The 19,594-nt window shown below is 49.6% G+C and overlaps 1 protein-coding gene across 1 annotated transcript in view; it reads right to left on the bottom strand.

Moving 5' to 3' along the window:
* Positions 1-534: 534 nt before the first annotated feature.
* Positions 535-19,594, bottom strand: part of Per2 (period circadian regulator 2) — a 43,171-nt gene continuing 24,111 nt past the window's right edge. Inside the window, exons 11-23 of the mRNA XM_028755382.1 lie at positions 19,109-19,262; positions 18,719-18,827; positions 17,405-17,530; positions 16,797-16,881; positions 14,710-14,872; positions 14,514-14,620; positions 13,031-13,195; positions 11,269-11,508; positions 7,304-8,109; positions 5,702-5,888; positions 4,748-4,940; positions 3,657-3,807; positions 535-2,527 (exon numbers count right to left, since the gene is read on the bottom strand). Of these exons, the coding sequence (XP_028611215.1) occupies positions 2,378-2,527; positions 3,657-3,807; positions 4,748-4,940; positions 5,702-5,888; positions 7,304-8,109; positions 11,269-11,508; positions 13,031-13,195; positions 14,514-14,620; positions 14,710-14,872; positions 16,797-16,881; positions 17,405-17,530; positions 18,719-18,827; positions 19,109-19,262 (2,636 nt within the window). The 3' untranslated portion in view covers positions 535-2,377. The remainder of the gene's footprint in view (positions 2,528-3,656; positions 3,808-4,747; positions 4,941-5,701; positions 5,889-7,303; positions 8,110-11,268; positions 11,509-13,030; positions 13,196-14,513; positions 14,621-14,709; positions 14,873-16,796; positions 16,882-17,404; positions 17,531-18,718; positions 18,828-19,108; positions 19,263-19,594) is intronic.

The following is a 19,594-nucleotide window of genomic DNA, read 5'->3' as shown; positions in this document are numbered from 1 at the left end:
ATGGTATAAGTCCTTTCTAGCATGGTACCATCTGCTTTCTCTGCAATCAGCCCTGAGGCCAACACACAGACAAACAGCCCAAGGCAGGATTAATGGGAGAGTGCATGGCGGGGGTCATGCTAAGCTGGGGGTCAGCCCAGTGCATCTGCTAAACAACCATATGCACGGAAAAAGACATCAAGAGAAAGGGATCCAGGGATGCCTGGCTAGATCTGCATTATGGGAAATTCCTACAGGAAATTGAATGGGCCAGGGAGGTTGAGCATGAGAGACACACAGATAGGAGGTGGGCCAGCAAAGAACACTGTGCAAGGGAAGTAATGAGCTGGCTTTTGGGACTGGAGATTTCCTAATTTTTCCATTTTTGATGTTCTTAAAAGTATTTTTGACAATGTCATTCTTTTGGGTTTATTGGTCTATGTTATGTTAAAAATCTATATAGTACTAGGTTATAGGTCAGTGTTAGAACACATGCTTAATTTGCATGAGTCCCTGAGTTGAATCTCCACCATCACATCAAACAAAGCATACAGCTGAAAATAAAAATATACCTGCTTTATTTAACAATTTTCTAAAAGGCAAAAAAGTCATAAAAAGACACAAGCAGTCACACAAATATATTGCACTGGGTGAAGGTACGTTTGGTTTGCGCATGAACAAACCGCTTGTCCGGCAAGGCTCACGAATCATCATGGCACAAACTCTGAGAGCTTATTTACATTAAAAAAGAAGGCTCAGTTTAAAATAGAGAAAGTCTCAGAACACCCGTGTAAGCACACATTCTAAAGGAAACAGGACTGGATGCTTGGCATCTTGTAAACAGATTCACAAAATTATCCTAGGAAGTCAACTTCTTAGCAGTTAACAATCAAGGAATATATATTAAATAATCATAAAATAACGCTGATGGTAAACATTCAAGATAGTAGAGAGAAGGTTTTGGCAGTTTTGTGTTTAAGTAACAAGCGTAGGCTTAGACCATCATCTGTCTACCCTTAGGATCCGACTAGTCAGAGAGGCAGCTGTCTGTAACATTCAATTTCCTTTAAAACATGGCTACCACCTGATCATTGTGAAAGGTGGTGTTGCTTTAATAATAATAAAAAAAAATAGAGTTCTTGTGTTTATGAAAAATAGGGGTACTATTCAGGCATCAGATGGCTTTACTATGAAAACCGACGACAGCAGGACATCTTTCTAGAAGCCACTTCAGACTCAGGAAACCCTGCTTCCTCCTGACTTTGTCCACTTGTAAGTCAAAGATTCCTCCCTGGTGATGTCTCATTTCACCAGGGGTCACCGTGAGTAAGCATGTCAGAACAATCTTTGGATGTCTGATGCAGCATAAAGTTTTGTAGAGCTGGGCAGAGAGGTCCCCTTCTCTCCATGGGTTCCAGTGATTGGAGGACCGGCAGCACAGACAGATGTGACAGAGACCTGAAGCCACAGGAGCTAGGAACACATATATAGTGGGAGGCTGAGCTCCCTGCAGACTGGAGAACTCAGGGCGGCAGTGTGAGTGCTCTCTCCCCATGTTCAGTGGCTGTTTTCTGCTGGGAGCTGATGTCTGAGAGAGTCCAACCATAGAACAAATATACGACTATGTCCCTTGCAGCAACAAAGTCTGGCTTGCAGAGGCCACCATGCAGACAGGGCAACATGGCTGATGACACAGCTCTCTTTGCACACTGGCCATGATGGTCTAAAAAGGATACAAGGACATCACAGAAATATACAGTGTGGGGGTGCTAGTCTGTCACAGAAACCACTAAGCTCCATTAGTCCAGAGTAGGCGTTCAACTTTGTTGATGAACAGAAGCCATGTCAGACTGGAATGTTGGCCACCACAGGACCTGAAGCCAAAGCTGCTACACCATGCTCCAAACCACATAAGAGAACACACTGAGAGGATGTCTCTCTGCTTGGGAGATATAATCTGATACAATCACACCATGGGAAAGTTCCAGAAAGCTGGGCCCTTTGCTGAGAGCCTCATGTGGCTTCCCTGTTACATGTCATATCCTGGTATGATGTTTCAGAACAATCCATAGGGGCCAGCCGACATTGGTACACTGGAAAGAGGTTTCATGGAGGTCAAGAGACTTCTGAGGGCCATGAGGCAACCTCCATGACACACAGACCACCTCAGTCTCCTCAAGTTCAATGATGAATCTCACCCTATCCCCCAAATTCCATATTTCTATTTTAATACAAAAACGTATTTCCTCCTAAACCTCTCCTTCAGAAAACTATGGTGTTTGGTTTTTTTCTAAAACAAAGAGAGCAGTGTAGGTATGGGTTCACTTCATGAGAAACAACAAGATCTTCCGCCTCTTCCGAGCACCGTCTAACGTAGATCTCTGGCTGGGGCTCGGGGTTATGTCTGGGCCTCCTTCCTGGGGCTTGTCAGCTCTCTGCTTTCCTCCTCTTTGGCTTCTGAGGTATCACAGAGTCCAGGAGAAGGACTGACTTCCTCATACGGCAGGCAAACGTTGCCTTTCTCTTCAGTCTCACAGTACACACAGCCCTTCAGAGAGAACAGGTCACATCAGTGAGAAGCAAGCAGCTGAAATCTTGTCATTCACACTCAGCAGGGTAGGGAGGAATGTTAGCCATGCACCTGGAGGTTGCTAACCCAAGAGACACTCCCTGCCTCAGGAAGCTGGCTCCTGGTCATGGGTCCCTTTCCAGAGACGTCCATCAAAAATGTTCGATGGTACATGCTCAAGTGAAGAGGGTATGGGAGTGTGAGGGACAACTGTGGGTGGCCTGATGACCACAAAGTCTTTGCAAAGGCCACTCCTCCCACAACAGGTAGCACCTCACTTCCCTTCCCTCCCCTTAAAGAGTGCTTAGACTTGGGAAGTGTAGGACTTCCAAGACTGGGCCCTCAGGGGGCCGTGCTGGAGGTGGTGAGAACTGGCTTCTGTCTACCTGTTAAAGTTGAATGGTGTGATCCGTGAGCAGAGGGAGTAAGAGAGGCATGCTGGATGGCCCTAAGGTTAGCAGCTTGGAAAGGTGAGCCCCACATCCAGGGTGCTGGGAAGGGCACAGATCCGGCTAGTGTTTGGTCCCTAGCTGCAGTCCGTAGTGAGGGGAGATGATCAACAAGGGAGGTCACAACGAGCTGAGTATTGGGAACTGGGAGGCCAGAGGGATTCCTGGTGCCCAGGAGCTGGAGCTATTAGTATCTGTAGACTGAGAGTCACGGCCTGGCCGTGAGAGCGGCTGCCCTCACAACACTGGACTGCAGTAGGCCCCATTGCCTGCGAGCCAGCCAATGACAACAGAGGCCTGGGAAGTACATACTGTTTTGGAATTTTAAGGCCCAGGAGCTATGGCAGGAAGAGCAAGGTAGACAGAGAAATGTTTGCGTTGCTAAACAGAAATCAGAGTAGTGGAAAGGGAAGCCATGAACTTCCACATGCTGTTCAAGCCAGCCACTTAAACCTTTGGAAGGAATCACCCCTAAGGGTCCCTAGAACCTTTTCTTTTTTTTGTGGCAGAATCTTCTATGTAGCCAGATTAGTAGACACAGACCTGCGAACCTCCTGCCCCAGTCTCCCAAGTGCTGGGGTGACAGGTGTGTGCTTCCATGCTTAGCCCCAGTTGTGACCTTGGAGTGCTATGTGAGAAGGAAGGGTCTGCAGACTTACTGTCACATCGATGGCTGTAGGCAGACCCCCAGTGTGGACCCACGGATGAACCTCTTGAAGCTCTCGCCTCTGGCCCTCTGTGAACCGGGGCTGGGACCTCTGTAGCAGTTTCAGCTTCTCCTGGTCCTCTTTCAAGACTGACTGGAGATCCCTTCATGAAGAATTAGGTATAGGTGAGTGCCACAGGCTGAAGGGACAATGCACTCATTTTCTGTCAATTTTTTTTTTCAGTATCAACAACGTTGTAGTAGATTATCCTCTAGATAAAGTAACTGTATCTCTTTTTTCAGTATCAACAACGTTGTAGTAGATTATCCTCTAGATAAAGTAACTGTATCTCTCTAGGAAATATTCTTTAGTCTTTCTCTTAATGAGAACCAAGGTCACAATTTTAGTTTTTCATAAAACTAGCTGGGGGAGCCTGACATCTTTAGGTGCCGTCCGGAGTCCTGGGCTGGCTCTCACTACACGGTCAGCCTAGGAGACTTAACCATCTAGCCTCTGGAAACACGCTGTCTCCTTCCTGGGCCAACACTAGCCCGGAGAACAGCTGTCTCCCACCTGAGGTTTGAGGCTCCCTAGCCATTCCTCCTACTTCACTGACCAGAGATCTGCTGCCTTCAGGAACTTTAGGGGCTCCCTTCCTTTCTCTTAGCACCTGTCTGGGGCTATTCTGCAAAGGTAGTGACCTCACTGGCTTCAGAGGGAAGCCTGACCTGCACTCAGAACAGACATGGGCTGATCACCCACCTTGACCCTTGATTTTTTTTTTTTAACCTCAGACAGACACACATCCCATTTACCCCTGAGGTGGGTGAGGTGACACAGCTCAAGGGGCAACAGTGTACCAATGTATGGCACAAGCAGAGTGTGCCGCTGGCAAGAGGCTGGTCTCCAGGGCTCTAACTGCCCTAGGGTAGTAGGCAGGCTGCTGCAGGCCCAGTGGGGTCACGAAGGAGACGCCTCGTTCCTTTCCATTGCCTCTGCCAAGTCTAGACAATGTTCCATGGGACATCCTGCCTGCATGGATGGCCTTGGTGTTGGAAACGCCTACCCAGCCCTCCAGGCTTCCCAGGGAGTACAACAGTTACCGGGAGGGCAGCTGGTATGTCATCATGATGCTGTCGTCTGTGTTGGCCATCAGCAGCCAGATGGGGTCCTGTAAGACGTACTTAATGAACTGTTCACTTTCTTCCGTGTCTGTGATCATTTTCGCTTTGTGATTATTCTCTGAAGAATCAATGCTCCCAAAGTATTTGCTGGTGTGACTTGTGTCACTACTGCCTTCAAATACACGAAATGCCAATCGTTATAACCTTGACATTAGAAAGCAACTCTTGCACAATGTGCTTATGTGTAGCCACGGCAGCTCCGGAGAGTGGGGTTCCTTAGGTAGAAAGAGCCTGTGCTGGCCCCCCTTCCCTTTGCTCTTAATGATCTCAATGATTCAAATGCAGGATACCTGCTAGCACAGTGGAGGTGACTCGCCTGGGGTGAACCTGAGCTCAGGCAGGGCCTTATCTTGGAGACCTGACCTTTGTCCCAGGTTCTCTCTGTCTGTTGACTCTGGAAACAAACCCACCTTTAGAAGTCCAGAGAAGAGTCCTAAGAGGGAGTTGCTGGCCTGACTTGTGCCCAGCTGTTGCCCCTGGGTAGAGAGGCCTGGGAGCAGGTTAAGGAAAGCTCATTTTAGGGCAGAAAAGGCATCAGGATTTTGAGAGTGGCCTTGCCTCTGGATGCTCAAGGGCACATGTGGACGATCCCTTCCAGTAGAGGTTTGATGGTTAGTTATGTCTGCACATGTGTGCCCAATGCCCAGGGAACCCACAGACTGACCCAGCAAGGGCTGACATGATTGTAACATCTTCAGTGACACAGAAATTGGAAGCTAACAACTAGGACCCCCAATTCTGATGACCAGAGCCTGCTGGGCTGCTGATTAGGGCAGAAGAGCTGAATCCATGCAGGATGGCCAGGGAACAGAACGTTCCATGAGAATCTTCTAGTCTGCCTAGCATACACCTGTGCCCTCAGCACAAACATACCTGCCCCACTTTGGGATGTGTCGCAGCCCAGCGAGCTGGAGCCCAGAGAGTCTGAGGTGGCAGATGCCCCGCTTCTAGATGGTGCTGAGCCAGTGGCTGAGCAGAGGTCCTCACCCAGCAGGAGGTTGAGCAGGTCACTGGACGTGGAAATGGCATCACTGTTCTGGGTATCTGAGGGCTCGTTGCACTTTAGGGACAGGAAAGACACTGCTGACCATAGGGCTTATAGTGACAGCATAGCACACAACATACAATAAGGTGAAGTGGAACCACGGGAGTGCAATGGGTGGCTTTTGTGCAAAGATCAGTTGCAGAGCACACACTTTTCCCTTACCTGTCAGGTGGGAAGACTTTGGAGTTATGGGGAGAGGGTAGCTGGTCCTCTATGAATACCACCCAATAAAATGTGACTTTGGGTCAGTCACAGCAGACAGCTTGGACTCCACTAGAAAAAGAGCCATGATGCTCCTTGGCCTCCCAGGTAGCAAGCCACCCATGACTGAGGTTCTGAGCCCCACTTGTCTTAGGAAGAACCTGGGGTCCTAGTGTCTCAGAGGGCAGAGAGGCTCTGGGAGAACCACTGCCCACTTTTTTGTCTCCACGTTCTGAACAGCAGTACCAACAGCTTGCGAAGGTAGTGGTCATCCCCAGAATCTCATGCCACACAGTGGTCAGGGCTGACTTGGGCTGCTGCTACTATGTAGGTAGTTCTTTTGGAAACCATTAGTGGAAAAAAAGCTCTTGGCACCATCCTTAAGGCTCTCAGGGACAAATACTCAGGCACACGGGCTCCTGAGCCAAAAGCAGAGGTCCTCTCTCATCCTTGTAAGTTCCAGGAGCCTGGATTCCACTGGGCAGAATCCTGGACACTACAGGCTAGAGCCTGGTTCTTTTCAGCATGCTGGATTTCATTCATTTTTGTAGACTAGCCAGACAGGGCATTCTTTTAATCCCTGCACTCAGAGCTGAGGCAGGCAGATCTCTGTGAGTTTTGAGGCAACCTAGTCTACATAGCAAGTTTCAGGACAGCCAGGGATAGAGTAAGACTCTGTCTCAAATTAAAATCAAACAACAACAACAAAAAAAACTTTTTAAGACTCATTAGAAACAAGAGGCCCACTGGGCAGTGGTGGCACATGCCTTTAATACTTTGGGAGGCAGACACATGGAGATCTCTGTGAGTTCAAAGCCATCCTGGTCTACAGATTGAGTTCTGAGACAGGCAGGGATACACAGAGAAACCCTGTCTTGAAAAACCAAAAAAAAAAAAAAAAAAAAAAAAAAAAAAAGAAAAAAGAAAAAAAAGAAAAAGAAATGTGAAGCCCATAAATGCTCCCCGAAGATACACATTATTCCTGGTCCCTCCATTTGCATCATCTGTCACCCTCATTTGCTCCTCACAGAGCTGCAATAATGTCCCATGGTAGGACTTCATAACCATGAAGTGCACATTCCAGAAAAAGCACACTAGGCTGAACTCAGGCATCAAGGCTGGCAGGAAGCACTCAATCCAGCGGCCCCCTCTGACATAAGGGTGTGTGCTGACCACCTTGTGTACGGCCTACCGCCCGACAGGAAAGAGGTGCAGCAGAGAATTCTTACTGTTGGAGGTGCCTTTGGCTGCCGATCCCGAGATGTGCCAGATGTGCAGTCCAGACCAGAAGCTGCTGTCCCTGTGGTCCCCAAGGTCCCTGCGGCTCCAGTACTGCCTTCAGGTGCCTCCTCCAGCTGAAGCAGGTTAAGCTGTAGGGGACTGCTGCCTCGGGACTGGAAGAGCGGTGGGGAGGCCCTGCCCAAGGCCACTGTGCCAGCTGGAGGGGTGACTGGGCAAACGCATGGCTGTCTGAGCATCGAGGTCCGGCTAGGGATCTCAGCCGGGGAGGCAGGAGTTATTTCAGAGGCAAGTGTGGGATGGGCTGGAAAGTGAGGCTGGCTGGGGAAGAAGGCCTGAGGCAGGTTTGGGGTCGCCGGTGGGAATGGGTAACTGGGTAGCATGAAGGCCATGATGGGAGCCAAGGGGGCAGCGAATGGCAGGGGCTGCACTGCGAATTCAGGCTGGGTGCCCACAGGCACAACAGGCATGGTGAAGCTGGTGTGGGCAGCTGCGGGTGGTGCCACCACCGTCCCTGGCGTGGATACTAGTCCAGGTGCCTGGAACACAGGCAGGGTGTAAGCTGGCACTGCGGCGGGATATGGTGCCGAGGGGCAGCTGGACTGGGATGTGTCAGAGGGTGACCAGGCTGTGGCATTCAGGCCCACGAGAGGAGGTCGGTGGGACACGGGTCCCCCAGACACTGTGCTCTCAGAAGAGTCCCGAGTCTTGACGCGCTTGGACTTCAATTTCCTGTTCTTTCCAGTTTTTTTCCAAGATGGCTCTACTCCAGAAGTATTTCTTAGTCCTGGGGCAGCTGAAATGTGGAGAAACAAATAGAGTTAAAATTGCAAAATGGCTACAAGCCCTACTGTGTCTGTTCACAGGGGATGTGGAATGCCAGACACCTGGTGGCTCAATTCCACAGCCCTGGATACAAGGCTCAGTTTTCCTCATACCACAGCCACTGAGAGGAACTGAAGCAAAGGGGTAGGCTTTTCATAAAAACCAAATTTTATCAACTTGAAGGTGCATCTTTAATTACAAAGCCATAGTCCTACATTTGTTCTCGAAGTTCCACGTCCCCTGTCTTGTAAGTCCTACGTCCATGGAGAGATCAAGTTGACATGGACCAGGAACTCTCTCTCGCTACCTTAGCGCTCACAATGCTAAAAGATGCTTTGAGGGCGGTTGAGGGGGAAAGTCACCAACAGACAATCTACCTGTGAACTCTGTGAACTCCAATAATGACGAGTGTGACAAGAGAGCCCAGTGTAAGAGTGGCACCAATGTTATGGGGCAGGGTGGGGTGGGGGGTGGGGGACAATCAATACCACTTTCTGATGAGATCTAAGGCCCCTTCCACAGGAGGAAAGACAGGCTCAATCCTGCAAATCTGGCCAAGAATCCATGATGGGGAAATCACAGATCCCAGGAGTAAATCTACCATCATTATTTTGCTAAATACATTCAGTAGCAAACTGACCTCTAAATTTATTTCTCTGTACCCAGAGATTAGTGCAGCTTGACACAAGTTGTCCAGTACATAGCCGTTAACACAGAAACCTACAGCCAAGTGTCAGTGACATGCTCAGCCACAAATGGGGTGTCTATAGCAAACCTTACTCTAGTCTCAGGGTACAACATCAAAGAGGCAGACTTTAAGAGGCAGAAGTTGAGCAGGACTGGACCAAAAGAGATCTTCTGGATCTGACAGGACCACTCTGCTCATGAACTTGCAGCAGCTGTGGTTGCCCGTACAAGATCAAGCCAGACAGCATTTTATCGTGGAAGCAGAAGAGGCTCATGGGATCCCAACCCTAATTGAGGGTCTATGGACAACTGATTGTTTTAGAGGCAGAGGGTGTTTTCTTTAAAGGTGTAGCCCACAGTAGGTCGACCACTCTCACACAGATGCTCCCAAACCTAGAAGTCCATGAGTAACACAAATTAGACTCAGTGAGAGGATGGGGGTGGGAGGGGGGTGGATCTGGGAGCAGGTAGCGGGGTGTGTGTGTGTTTTATGGAATTCTCAAAAAATTATTATCCAAAATAAAACAGAAAAAGCAAAACCTTGTCCTTTTCTGCTATTACTTGATATTTAGAAAAAAAGATACATATTGGTTTGCAAACCCCAAATGGCAGAATGGCTGGCTTCACTTAACCTGCCACTGTTTCCTAAAGGGATGCTACACATTCCAACGGCCACAAGAAAGTTGGAGGTGGCTCCCTGGATCTAGAGAATCCCTGAGTCCATGTCGAGGGCTCAGTTGCTGCCCCTGGAGGATGGAGGTGGAATCTTTAGAAGGTGGGGCCCAGCTGTGAGGAAGTCAGGCTGCTGAGGACATGCCCTGAGATACTGGATTCACTTCTTGGCCTCTGAGGTGAGCAGCTCTTCAGTCACCATCTCCTGCCATGCTGCACTGACTTATCCCAACAGAACCAAGCAACTGTGGCCAGAAACCCCTGGGATTGTGAGCCCAAATAAACATGTTCTCCCTAGAAGTTGGTCTCCTTAGGTATCTGTCACAGTGACGGGAAGCTGACCAACAGGCGCCAAAGCCTAGAAACACATTCCTTTATGTTCCTGTGGAGCATGTTTTCTGGGCATAAGGCAACAGGAGTGCAGGGGCATCTGTGAGCTTGTGTCGTGGGGGCTTCACACCTTTCTTACACGTTGAGACAAACAGCCCAGTCTAAGCACACTGCTCTAGATTCTGTCTCTATTTGCTGTTTTCCCTCCTGGAAATGTTTCCCCTCAGAGGGAAGAACAGTGCTTGAAGTGCTAAGGATGGACTGTTGTCAGGACTTTCTGGCATGTTGTGTGATCCTTGTAATGTACGCACGGCTGGGTCTGGGGTGTGTGGGAAGTGAAACTATGTACACTTGGGCCTGCTTGGGATGGGATGGGTGTTTTTTCATTCCCACTGAGGTTCCTGTATGTGGCAAGACTTTGTGGGGAGGGGGTTGGAAACAGGGTGAGAAGGAAGCCTGGGCAAAGCAACTCTGGCTGGGTATGTTGCTCAGAAGCAGGACAGCATGCTCACTGAAGATGGTTCAATCCCTACCTTCAAAAGTAAGAAAGACAGAAGAAAAGATATCATCATTAAAAGAGGTCATAGCTTCCTCGGTTCCTTTCAGTGTATTTGTGGGGCTGGTCCTGGTGGTGTGTCTCCTAGGCTTACTAGTTGTGACCCTGGACCAGAGCTCCAGAACCAAGAGAAGAGCTGATATCTCTGGCCCGTGCAGCCCTTTGCCTCTGAGATAAAAAAAGGAGGTTTGGCTTAGGAGCCAGGTAAGGGTGTAGACTGAGCCAGATCCCATTGTGAGTGTGTAGACAGATGGCCAGACTCAAGAACCAGGCCCCTGTAACAGAAAGCCCTCAAACTATCCAGGGATTATGATCCAAAAGAAAAGTTTCATGCTAATGGGTCTGACTGAGGTTTGGATCCACTGGGCAGCCCCAGGCCAGGAGGGTGAGTCCACTGGAAGGGGAAAAATCATCCCTCCATTCCCAAGAGCTGCCTGCTAAAGGTTTCATGGCATGATGCTCATTCTTTGCAGGTTGAACTTACCCCAGGGTCTTAACTGGAGGTGGGGTAAGCCTCAGGAATGTGCTGAAGCCAGCCTAGTGCCCTGCAACTGTTTATGGTATTGTTTCCTTGGGAACATGAGGCTGTGTCCTCAAAAGAGTTCCTATGCTGCATGGTCAACAACATGGCAGTGGCTACTCCACAGGAACACCTCCGGCCTGGGCACACCACCTCAGGCTGGGGCACAGCTCAGTATGTTAGCACCAGATGCAGGTCTCTCAAGCACAGTGTTGAGCGAGGCCCGATGGCCCACACCTGCAATCCTAGCATTAGGGAGGCTGAGGCAAGAGGATTGCTGTGAGTGCCAGGCTAGCATCACCCTGTTTTACAAAAATAACAAAGCGCTTTTAAAAAATGCACGCTCAATTTAGGTGAGCACTCACCTCGATCACTCGCCTGGGCCCGGGACCGCTCCTGGAGATAGTTCTGGCAGTGAGCCTGCAGGGCACCGAGCCTGCTCACCTCCCTGAACCTCTGCAGGAAGCCCTGTTCCTCTCTCTGGGTATGTGCAGCCAGAACTTCCTTGGTGAGACCCAGCTTCTGAAGAGGCCCCTTTTCTTGGCTGAGGCCACCAGCTGCACCATCCAGGGACTCGGGCCCACTGGCCACATCTTCTACTGTCTCTGCAGCAAGAAGCAGGCTCTGATCAGCAAGTGCTTGTCAGTGCCATCTACTGTACAGACAACTCACACCCCATTGACTCATAATGCCCACAACTGGGGGCAACATTCCCTGTGCCTGCTTCAGCTTTGCAAAGGAGTCCCAGGCAGCAAGCAGCAAGTAGCAGAGACCTGAAGATCCACTGGGTCAGGTATCCGGACTATGAACAACAGGAAACTGGAAGCTGTGGGCCTGAAGACATTCCAAAGCTGCCTTCAGCTTTGATATATAAAGATAGGACCACGCATGGTGGCCATTGTGATTATGTGGTCTATGGCACAGAGAGGTCAGAGAATGCTGGCCGAGCCCTTGGGGGTTGACTCTTACAGGTACATTGCTTCTCATCATTTCCTTCTTTCTGGTAACAAACAAGCTTATAATTTGCTGTGTGTGCATGTGCGTGTGTGTGTGCGTGTGTATGTGTGTGTGCATGTGCGTGTGCGTGTGTGTGTGTGTGCGTGTGTGTGTGCGTGTGTGTGCGTGTGTGTGCGTGTGTGTATGTGTGTGTGTACATATGCACGTGAGCATGCATGCACTCAGGTATATGTGTATGCATATGTACACGTGAGGTGAAGAGGCCAGAGGTCCACACTGGGTGTCCTCCTCCCTTGTTCCTTACTTTTTAAGACATGGGCTCTCATGGAACTCACCAACTTAGTTGAACTAACTGGTAGTGAGCCCCAGAAATCCCCATCTCTGTCTCCCTAGTGCTAGAATTCCCAGCTTCAAGGCCTCATTTTATTAAGAGCACTCAGTCTTCTTACAATGCGTTCTAGTTCTTTTCGCTATGTAGAAATGGGGCCTGCAATGTATGGAACAGACACTAAGGCAAACAACTCCCAGCAGGTGGCACCAGAGCACAGCAGAGACTTGTACTTGGGCCCTAGCTGGCCACCTCCCACCTCTGAAGTTTAAGGACCCAAATAGTCTTCACTGGGACTTTTCTGGTAAGTTTGAGTAAACAGAACAGTTCAAATGGAAGTTAGCATTCTCACTTTTCAGTCAAATGTATGTGTATTACATCCATATGGCTTGTGTTTGTGTGTGTGCATGCGCGTATGCTTGTGTGTGTGTGTGTGTGTGTGTGTGTGAGAGAGAGAGAGAGAGAGAGAGAGAGAGAGAGAGAGAGAGAGAGAGAGAGAGAGAGAGTCTGTGCAGGCAAGCTGGAAGAAGATGCCAGGTGCTCTGTTCTGTTACTTTCCACCTTACTCCTGCGAGAGACAAGGCTGCCCATTGAACCTGGGGCTAGGCTGGCGGCCAGCAAGCTCCAGAGACCCTCTTGTCTCTACCCTCAAAAGTTCTGGACTTACGGGCATGCTCTTGACCATGGCCCACTTTTTATGTGGGTGCTGGGGACGTGAACCCGGGTTTTCATGCTTACACAGAAAGTGCTCATACCCACCGAATCACCTCCCCAGCCTCTGAAGTTTCTTCATGAAACTCGGACTGCTGTTGCTATTCCCGGGGGATCTCTGGCATGCATACCTAGCTCGGGCTGTGGCTTTTTGTCGCCCACGTGCACGATGGTGCTGCTGTAGCTGCACTGGCTGGTGAGGGACACCACACTCTCGGCCTTGCCTGGCAACGTCAGGGAGCTCAGGTGAGCACTGACCTCCGTGTGGCTGGTCACCTTGGAAGGCCGCGCTGCCTCTTGATGAGAGAAAAAGAGAAGCAAACACATATGCAGGACAGATACCACTGTCCAACTAAGGAGCTAGAGAAGGAAGGGACCTATGGGGCCACGCTGGCTGTACCCCTGCCCCATGGACGCTTGATCCTGTCCTCAGGAAAAAGGTGAAGAGGAAATGACCAGAGCAAATTGAATATCACTCTCTGAGCCCAGGACCTCTCGGGGAGAAGAAGGGAGCATGCATCTAAACCGGTGGTTCTCAACCTGTGGGTTGCAACCCCTTTGGGGGGTTTGTCAAATGAGCCTTTTATCTTAGGAGTCACCTAAGACCATCAGAAAACACAGATATTGACATTATGATTCTCAACAGTAGCAAAACTACAGTTATAAAGTAGCAACAAAAATAACTTTATGGTTGGGGGTCACCACAACCTGAGGAACTGTGTTAAAGAGTAACAGCACTGGGAAGGTTGAGAAGCACTGCTCTAGATGGCTGTGGACCATGCCAGGGTCCTCTGGTGTGTAGCAAGAATTTCTCCCATAAGCAGGAGCCAGGGGTAATCTGGGCTGTCCACTCTGTCCCATGCTTCCTTTAATCAGTGGGACACTCTATTTCTTCTTTAAAAAGTTTCTATTATTATTGCGTGTATAGACTCATGTGCCACAATGCACAGGGAGGCCAGGAGACAGCTCTGCGGATCCAGGTCGGCTCTGGGCATTGAACTCAGGCTATCTGGCTGGCATAGCACCACCTTTACATGCTGAGCCATCTTGCCAGCCCTGTTTCTTTTTCTTTTTGTAACTTTCTGAGACAAAGACTTTTGTGTAGCCCAGGCTGGCCTCCAACTCAGCATAGTTCTCCGGTAGCCAAGTGCTGAGATTGCTGGGATAGACCACTAAATTCAATGGGATTCCTTTCTAATCCTGGTCACAATTCCAAGTGTTTAAGAAGCCTGAGTTTTTAATGGCCACAGGGCATGCTAGTGTTCACAAGCAAGGACTCCTTTAGATAGACTAGGAGGTGTTTGCTCTAGAACCACTGAGGCTAGCACAGCCTTAGGAGGGAGTAGAGCTCATGGCTGTCCCCTGGCCACCAGCACGCTTCCAAGGTCCCTGTTCTTAAAACTTTGTGCTCCGGGACTAGATAACACCTTGACCTGCAAGAAGGGTATTTATCGACTTCCTAGCCACTTTGGGCATTTAAAAGCATTGTTGTTACGTCTACAAAGCTATGGAAAACTAGCTCAGGGACACCTGAGGGTTTCTGATGGCTTCTGACCCTACCCAGGAGACTGAAGGAGTCACAGGTGAGACAGCTCTAACTGTCTTAACAGTTACCTCCAGGGTGCAGCCCAGGGCTGACTGTGGCCTTCCGGGATGGGATGTTGGCTGGGAACTCGCACTTTCTTTTCAGGGTGGCTGCCTCACTGCAGCTCTCCAGGTACCTGCATAGGGTCAGAAGACATCATGTAGGTGGGAAGGTGTGGGGGACGAGGATACCAACAGCAGGGAAGATCAGAAGTGCCCTGTGTACCTGATGACACTGTCCAGGCAGCTGATCTGCTGGTAGGAACAAGGAGGCTGGTTCTTATACGCTAGTTCCTCTGGGAAGCTGGCCTTGGGTAGGCTGGCTCCTGAGCTGTCCCTTTCTATGGTGGTGACAGCTTTCATTTGAGCCAGGGGGCTGCTTTGCATTTCTGAAAAACACACACACACACAATTTTTTCATTTATTACCTTTTATCTGTCAGAAACTTTTACATATTTATAAAGCATTTTATTCTGCTCAAAGACAGGAGTAAGGATTCATAATGTACAGGTGAGACCCCAGTGACAGTCTGCATCCAGAACCCCAACTGGTCGGACAGTTGTGGAGCTTTGAAGTAGGAGCTTAGAGTAACCTATCACCTGGGCAAGGCCTGCTTCTCTCCGGGCTTAGCTGCACATGTCAGGGCCATTCTCAGGACTCAGAGCTCAGGGTGGAAAAGGATGGGTCTTTAAATACTGAACTTGTGGCCAGTTAGACCCCAGATTCTTATCCTGGGCAGGGCAGGCTAGACCAAATACAGGACATTGCATGTGTGGCTCAAGTACTCTCCCATGAACTACCTCTGTAGCCCATCCATCATTAGATATTTATTTATTTAGAAACAAAGTCTCACTATGTAGCCCTGCTGGCCTGTAACTTGTTATGTAAGCTGGACTTGAACTTACAGAGATCTGCCAACTTCTGCCTCCCAAGTGCTAGGATTAAAGGTGTATACCATCACACCTGGTTTTTCTTTTCCTTCCTTCCTTCCTTCCTTCCTTCCTTCCTTCCTTCCTTCCTTCCTTTCCTTCTTTCTTTCATCTATCTATCTATCTATCTATCTATCTATCTATCTATCAATCTATCTATCTATCTATCACTAAGTTACTGAGAAGGCAGGCTGACATTAAACTATGGAACCCAGGCTTGCCTTAAATTTCTGGCTTAGTATCTAAGGAAGAAATATCCCAAGACTCCAAGCACCACACTACTAGGGACAATTTTGGTAACAGTGATCATACAGCAATGGGTGCCCAGGCACTAGGCTGTGGATGCGGCTTGTGTCACCATGGGGACCACATGCTCGCCCTCCTGGGGGATACCAAGCAATGAGCGAGACTTTATTCACTGGTGTATGTTCAACAGCCAGCACCTTACTGTCTACTATAGGTAGGTCTGTTTTTGAGTACTGCAAGCACCTCAGCACTTTGCCAAGGCCTGCCCCCGCCCCCGTGTGTGTGTGTGTGTGTGTGTGTGTGTGTGTACCTGCAGGTGCTAGTTTGTACATGCATGAAGTGTGAGCACATGGTTATACTCTGCAGAGTGAGGAGATAAGCCACACACTCCCCATTCTCCATGGCCACAGCTCCCACTGCACTCAGTAGGCAGGTCCTAGGAAAATGAAGCACTCCATGCCCTAGTGATGTGCAGGGTAACAAAGTATAGACAGAAGGAGCTACACTTGTTGGCTGGACACAGAGGGGCAGCCCTTGTTGCTTTGCAGAGCAAGGATGAGGTTAAGCACTTAGGAGGGGACCTTTCCAGCCCTAAAACAGAGGAATAAGCCAGAAAAGCCAGGTCCTCCCCTGAGACACAAGCAAAGAAACATGGGGTGTCTTTTGTTTTCTTTTGTTGTTGTTGTTTTGAGACATGGTTTCTCTGTGCAGCCCTGGCTGTCTTGGAACTCATTCTGTAGACCAGGCTGGCCTCACAGAGATCCATCTCCCTGCCTCTGCCTCCCAACTGCTGGGATCAAAGGTGTAGCTGCCACCACCAGGCTTGTTCTCTTTCTGTCTCTCTCTCACTTTCATTTTATGTGCATTGGTATTTTGCCTCTGTGTATGTCTGTGTGAGGGTTTCAGATCCCCTGGAACTGGTATGACACAGTTATGTATGAGCTGCCCTGGGAGTACTGAACCTGGAATTGAACTTGGGTCCTCCGGAAGAGCAGCCAGTGCTCCCAACCACTGAGCCATCTCTCCAGCCCTGGCTTGTTTTCCTTTTAAAAAGCAGAATAAATGTAGATTTCTTAAGGAAAAGTGAGAGCTCCCGAGAGTGAGGGCTCCAGGAGTAACCAGAGGACATCTTTTTTACCTGCAACAGATGCTTCCTTCTGTCCTCCAGACTCATGAGAAAAGTGACTTTTGGTTTGAATCTTGCCACCGGTTTTAAAAATTCCCTTGAAGAAAAACAATAAGGAACACGTTATTCATTCTAGGAGACCTTCTTCTGTCGGTTCCCCACAGTGAGGGCAGAAAAGCCAACACTGGGGGTCAAGCGACAAAGAGAATAACTCAGGGGTAGACTCCAGGGCCTTGCACATACAGGGCAAGTGCTCAGCATGGAGCGTACTCACTACTTCCAACCCAGATTCGGAAATCCTGAAGAAGCCAGATGGAGCTGACGACAACTCCCATGATCCCCAAGGGAAACAGAGTAAAGGAACTGCTGGGGCTTCCACATAACCCTCCAATTAAGGTTTCTGCCTTGCCCACCTAAGTCATTTTCCGTTATCTATAACAACTACAGGCCAGCTGCTGGAACTGGAATTATGAAGCAAATCTCAGAGAAACTGAGCCAGAGGAGAAGGCAACTGAGCCACTGGCTTCAGCCACTGGCTGGCCATTTCTGGTCATGCTTTCTAACTCAGGACTTGCGCTGCTGGACTTGCTTTCTCGGGGGTGGAACAGAAAGGGACGTACGGATCTCCTCCGGTGAGACTCCTCTTGACCGTTGCTGTCGCTGGATGATGTCTGGCTCATGAGGTGTTCATGGGATCCGTTACTGCCCAGGCTTCCATAGCCACTGGAGCCACTGTGGGGGACAGGCTAGGGGGAAAAGCAGACAGATCGCTATGGACTCGGTAGAAAGGTGTAGAAGAGGTCACCACAAGTCAAGCTCCAACAGCGGTCTCAGCCTGCCCAAGGTTACACAGAGAAGACAAGTGCAGGGAGCTTGAACCCCGAGTTGTCTGGCCTTCATTCCCAGCGAGCTAACCTCTGGCATGCAGCCACCAAGGAGATTCCATTAAAGGGACATGATTAGGCAGTTTATATGCCTTGAATTCCAGCCCTTGGGAGGCAGACAGTCAGGTGGATCTCTGTGAGTTCAAGGCCAGCTGGGTATGCAGAAGGAGTTCCAGACAGCCAAGAGTACACAGAGACACCCATTTCATAACCCCTCTACCCCCCACCCCCAAAGAAAAAAATGGAAAAGATAAAAAAGAACATGTTTGTGGTGGTTTGAATATGCTTGGCCTGTGGGAGTGGCACTATTAGGAGGTGTGGCCTTGTTGGAGGAAGTGTGTCACTATGTAGGTGGGCTTTAAGGGCTCCTAATACTCAAGCTCCGCCCAGTATGGAAGAGGACCTCCTCCTGGATGCCTTCCAATCAAGATGTAGAACTGTCAACTCCTTCTCCAGCACCATGTCTGTCTGGATGCTGCCATGCTTCCCACCTTGATGATAATGGACTGAACCTCTAAACCTGTAAGCCAGCCCCTATTAAATGTTGTCCTTTATAAGAGTTGCCTTGGTCATGGTGTCTGTTCACAGCAATGAAACCCTAACTAAGACAATGTTCAACCAGCTAATTACTGCACAGCTGAGGTCTTTTTCAGTCTTATCAAGGTTTTAAAAACATAAAACCAATCCAACTACAGTTACACTTTGTATCCTATAACCACCTATTGAGTGGGGACTTCCACTCAGTAGTGGGACTGACTGTGGTTAAACTGATTTTACTGGAGGGTGATGTCACCAGGTTCCCAGTGTTGGGGACAGTGTTTTGGGAAGGGGTAGGACTTACACCAGTGGAAATCACATCAGGACTGAAGGACAGGCTGTGGGGCATGGGCACCCTTCTTACTCAACATCATGGCTGAGACGTGATTCTAAGGCCAGGAAAACTTGAGGGGGGCTTGGTAGTTCTCAGGCCAAGCAGATGATCCAAACTCAGCCCATCTGTGCAGACCCGTGGGCACAGGCAGAGCAGAGCAGTGCTGACTCAGCACTCACCTGCATCAGTAGCCGGTGGATCTGCTCCGTGAGCTCCTGAACGCTGGGGTGCGGAGTCTTCTCCTCTGGGCATGGGGAGGCTGCGAACACATCCTCATTCAAAGGGCCTCTGCATGATTTGAATTGGTTTCCTCAGAAGGGCCTGGCTTGAATGTGGTACCCACATGGCCTACTGGGGTCAAAATCTCCATCTCCACCCCACACACCCCCAGTTGCACACAGCTCTGCTTATAAGAGTTCCTCCCACGTGGACAGGTTATCCCTTGACCATCCACGTGGCCAGCGGCTCCCCCATAGGGAGACAGCCCCTCATCTTTGCTCCCTGATGGTAGGAATGAGAATAGGCCAGGATCCCCAAAACCCACAGAGTGGAACCCTGGGAGCACTCACACCCTGACTTTGTGTCTCCCAATGATGAAAGATATCTTCCTGCTCCATGGGTTGATGAAGCTGGACCAGCTAGTATCCAGTGTGATATACTCCCCGTTGCGGGTACGGAATCGAATGGGAGAATAATCGAAAGGCTGCCCACCGGCCTGTAGGACTAGAGGGTAAGAAACGGGTCTCAGGGCTGGTGTGTGAGGTAGGGAGCAGACATACACAGGCTGGCCAAGGTCACCTCCTCAAAGCCTCTGCTTTCAACTCCTGTGTCTGCTTCAAATCACACCAGGGATGGTCTCCAGGAGGGGCAGTTTCATCTCCTACATCAGGATGCAGATCTCTCAGTGCTACCCACGTCTGCAAGGGCTCGGCTTGGAGGGGTCCTGTGCAGTCTACTCCCAAGGATGGTTGGAACCTTCCTGCCCCACAGCTAAGCTGTTCTCCCCATATTCACCGACATCAATACTATAAATGGGTCACCAAGACCTCTCCAGT

This window comes from Grammomys surdaster, unplaced genomic scaffold (assembly GCF_004785775.1).
Source record: "Grammomys surdaster isolate TR1022 unplaced genomic scaffold, NIH_TR_1.0 126059, whole genome shotgun sequence".
NCBI classification, from domain to species: domain Eukaryota; kingdom Metazoa; phylum Chordata; class Mammalia; order Rodentia; family Muridae; genus Grammomys; species Grammomys surdaster.
Note: the sequence above shows the minus strand (reverse complement) of the source record. Positions and strands in the feature narration are given on the sequence as shown.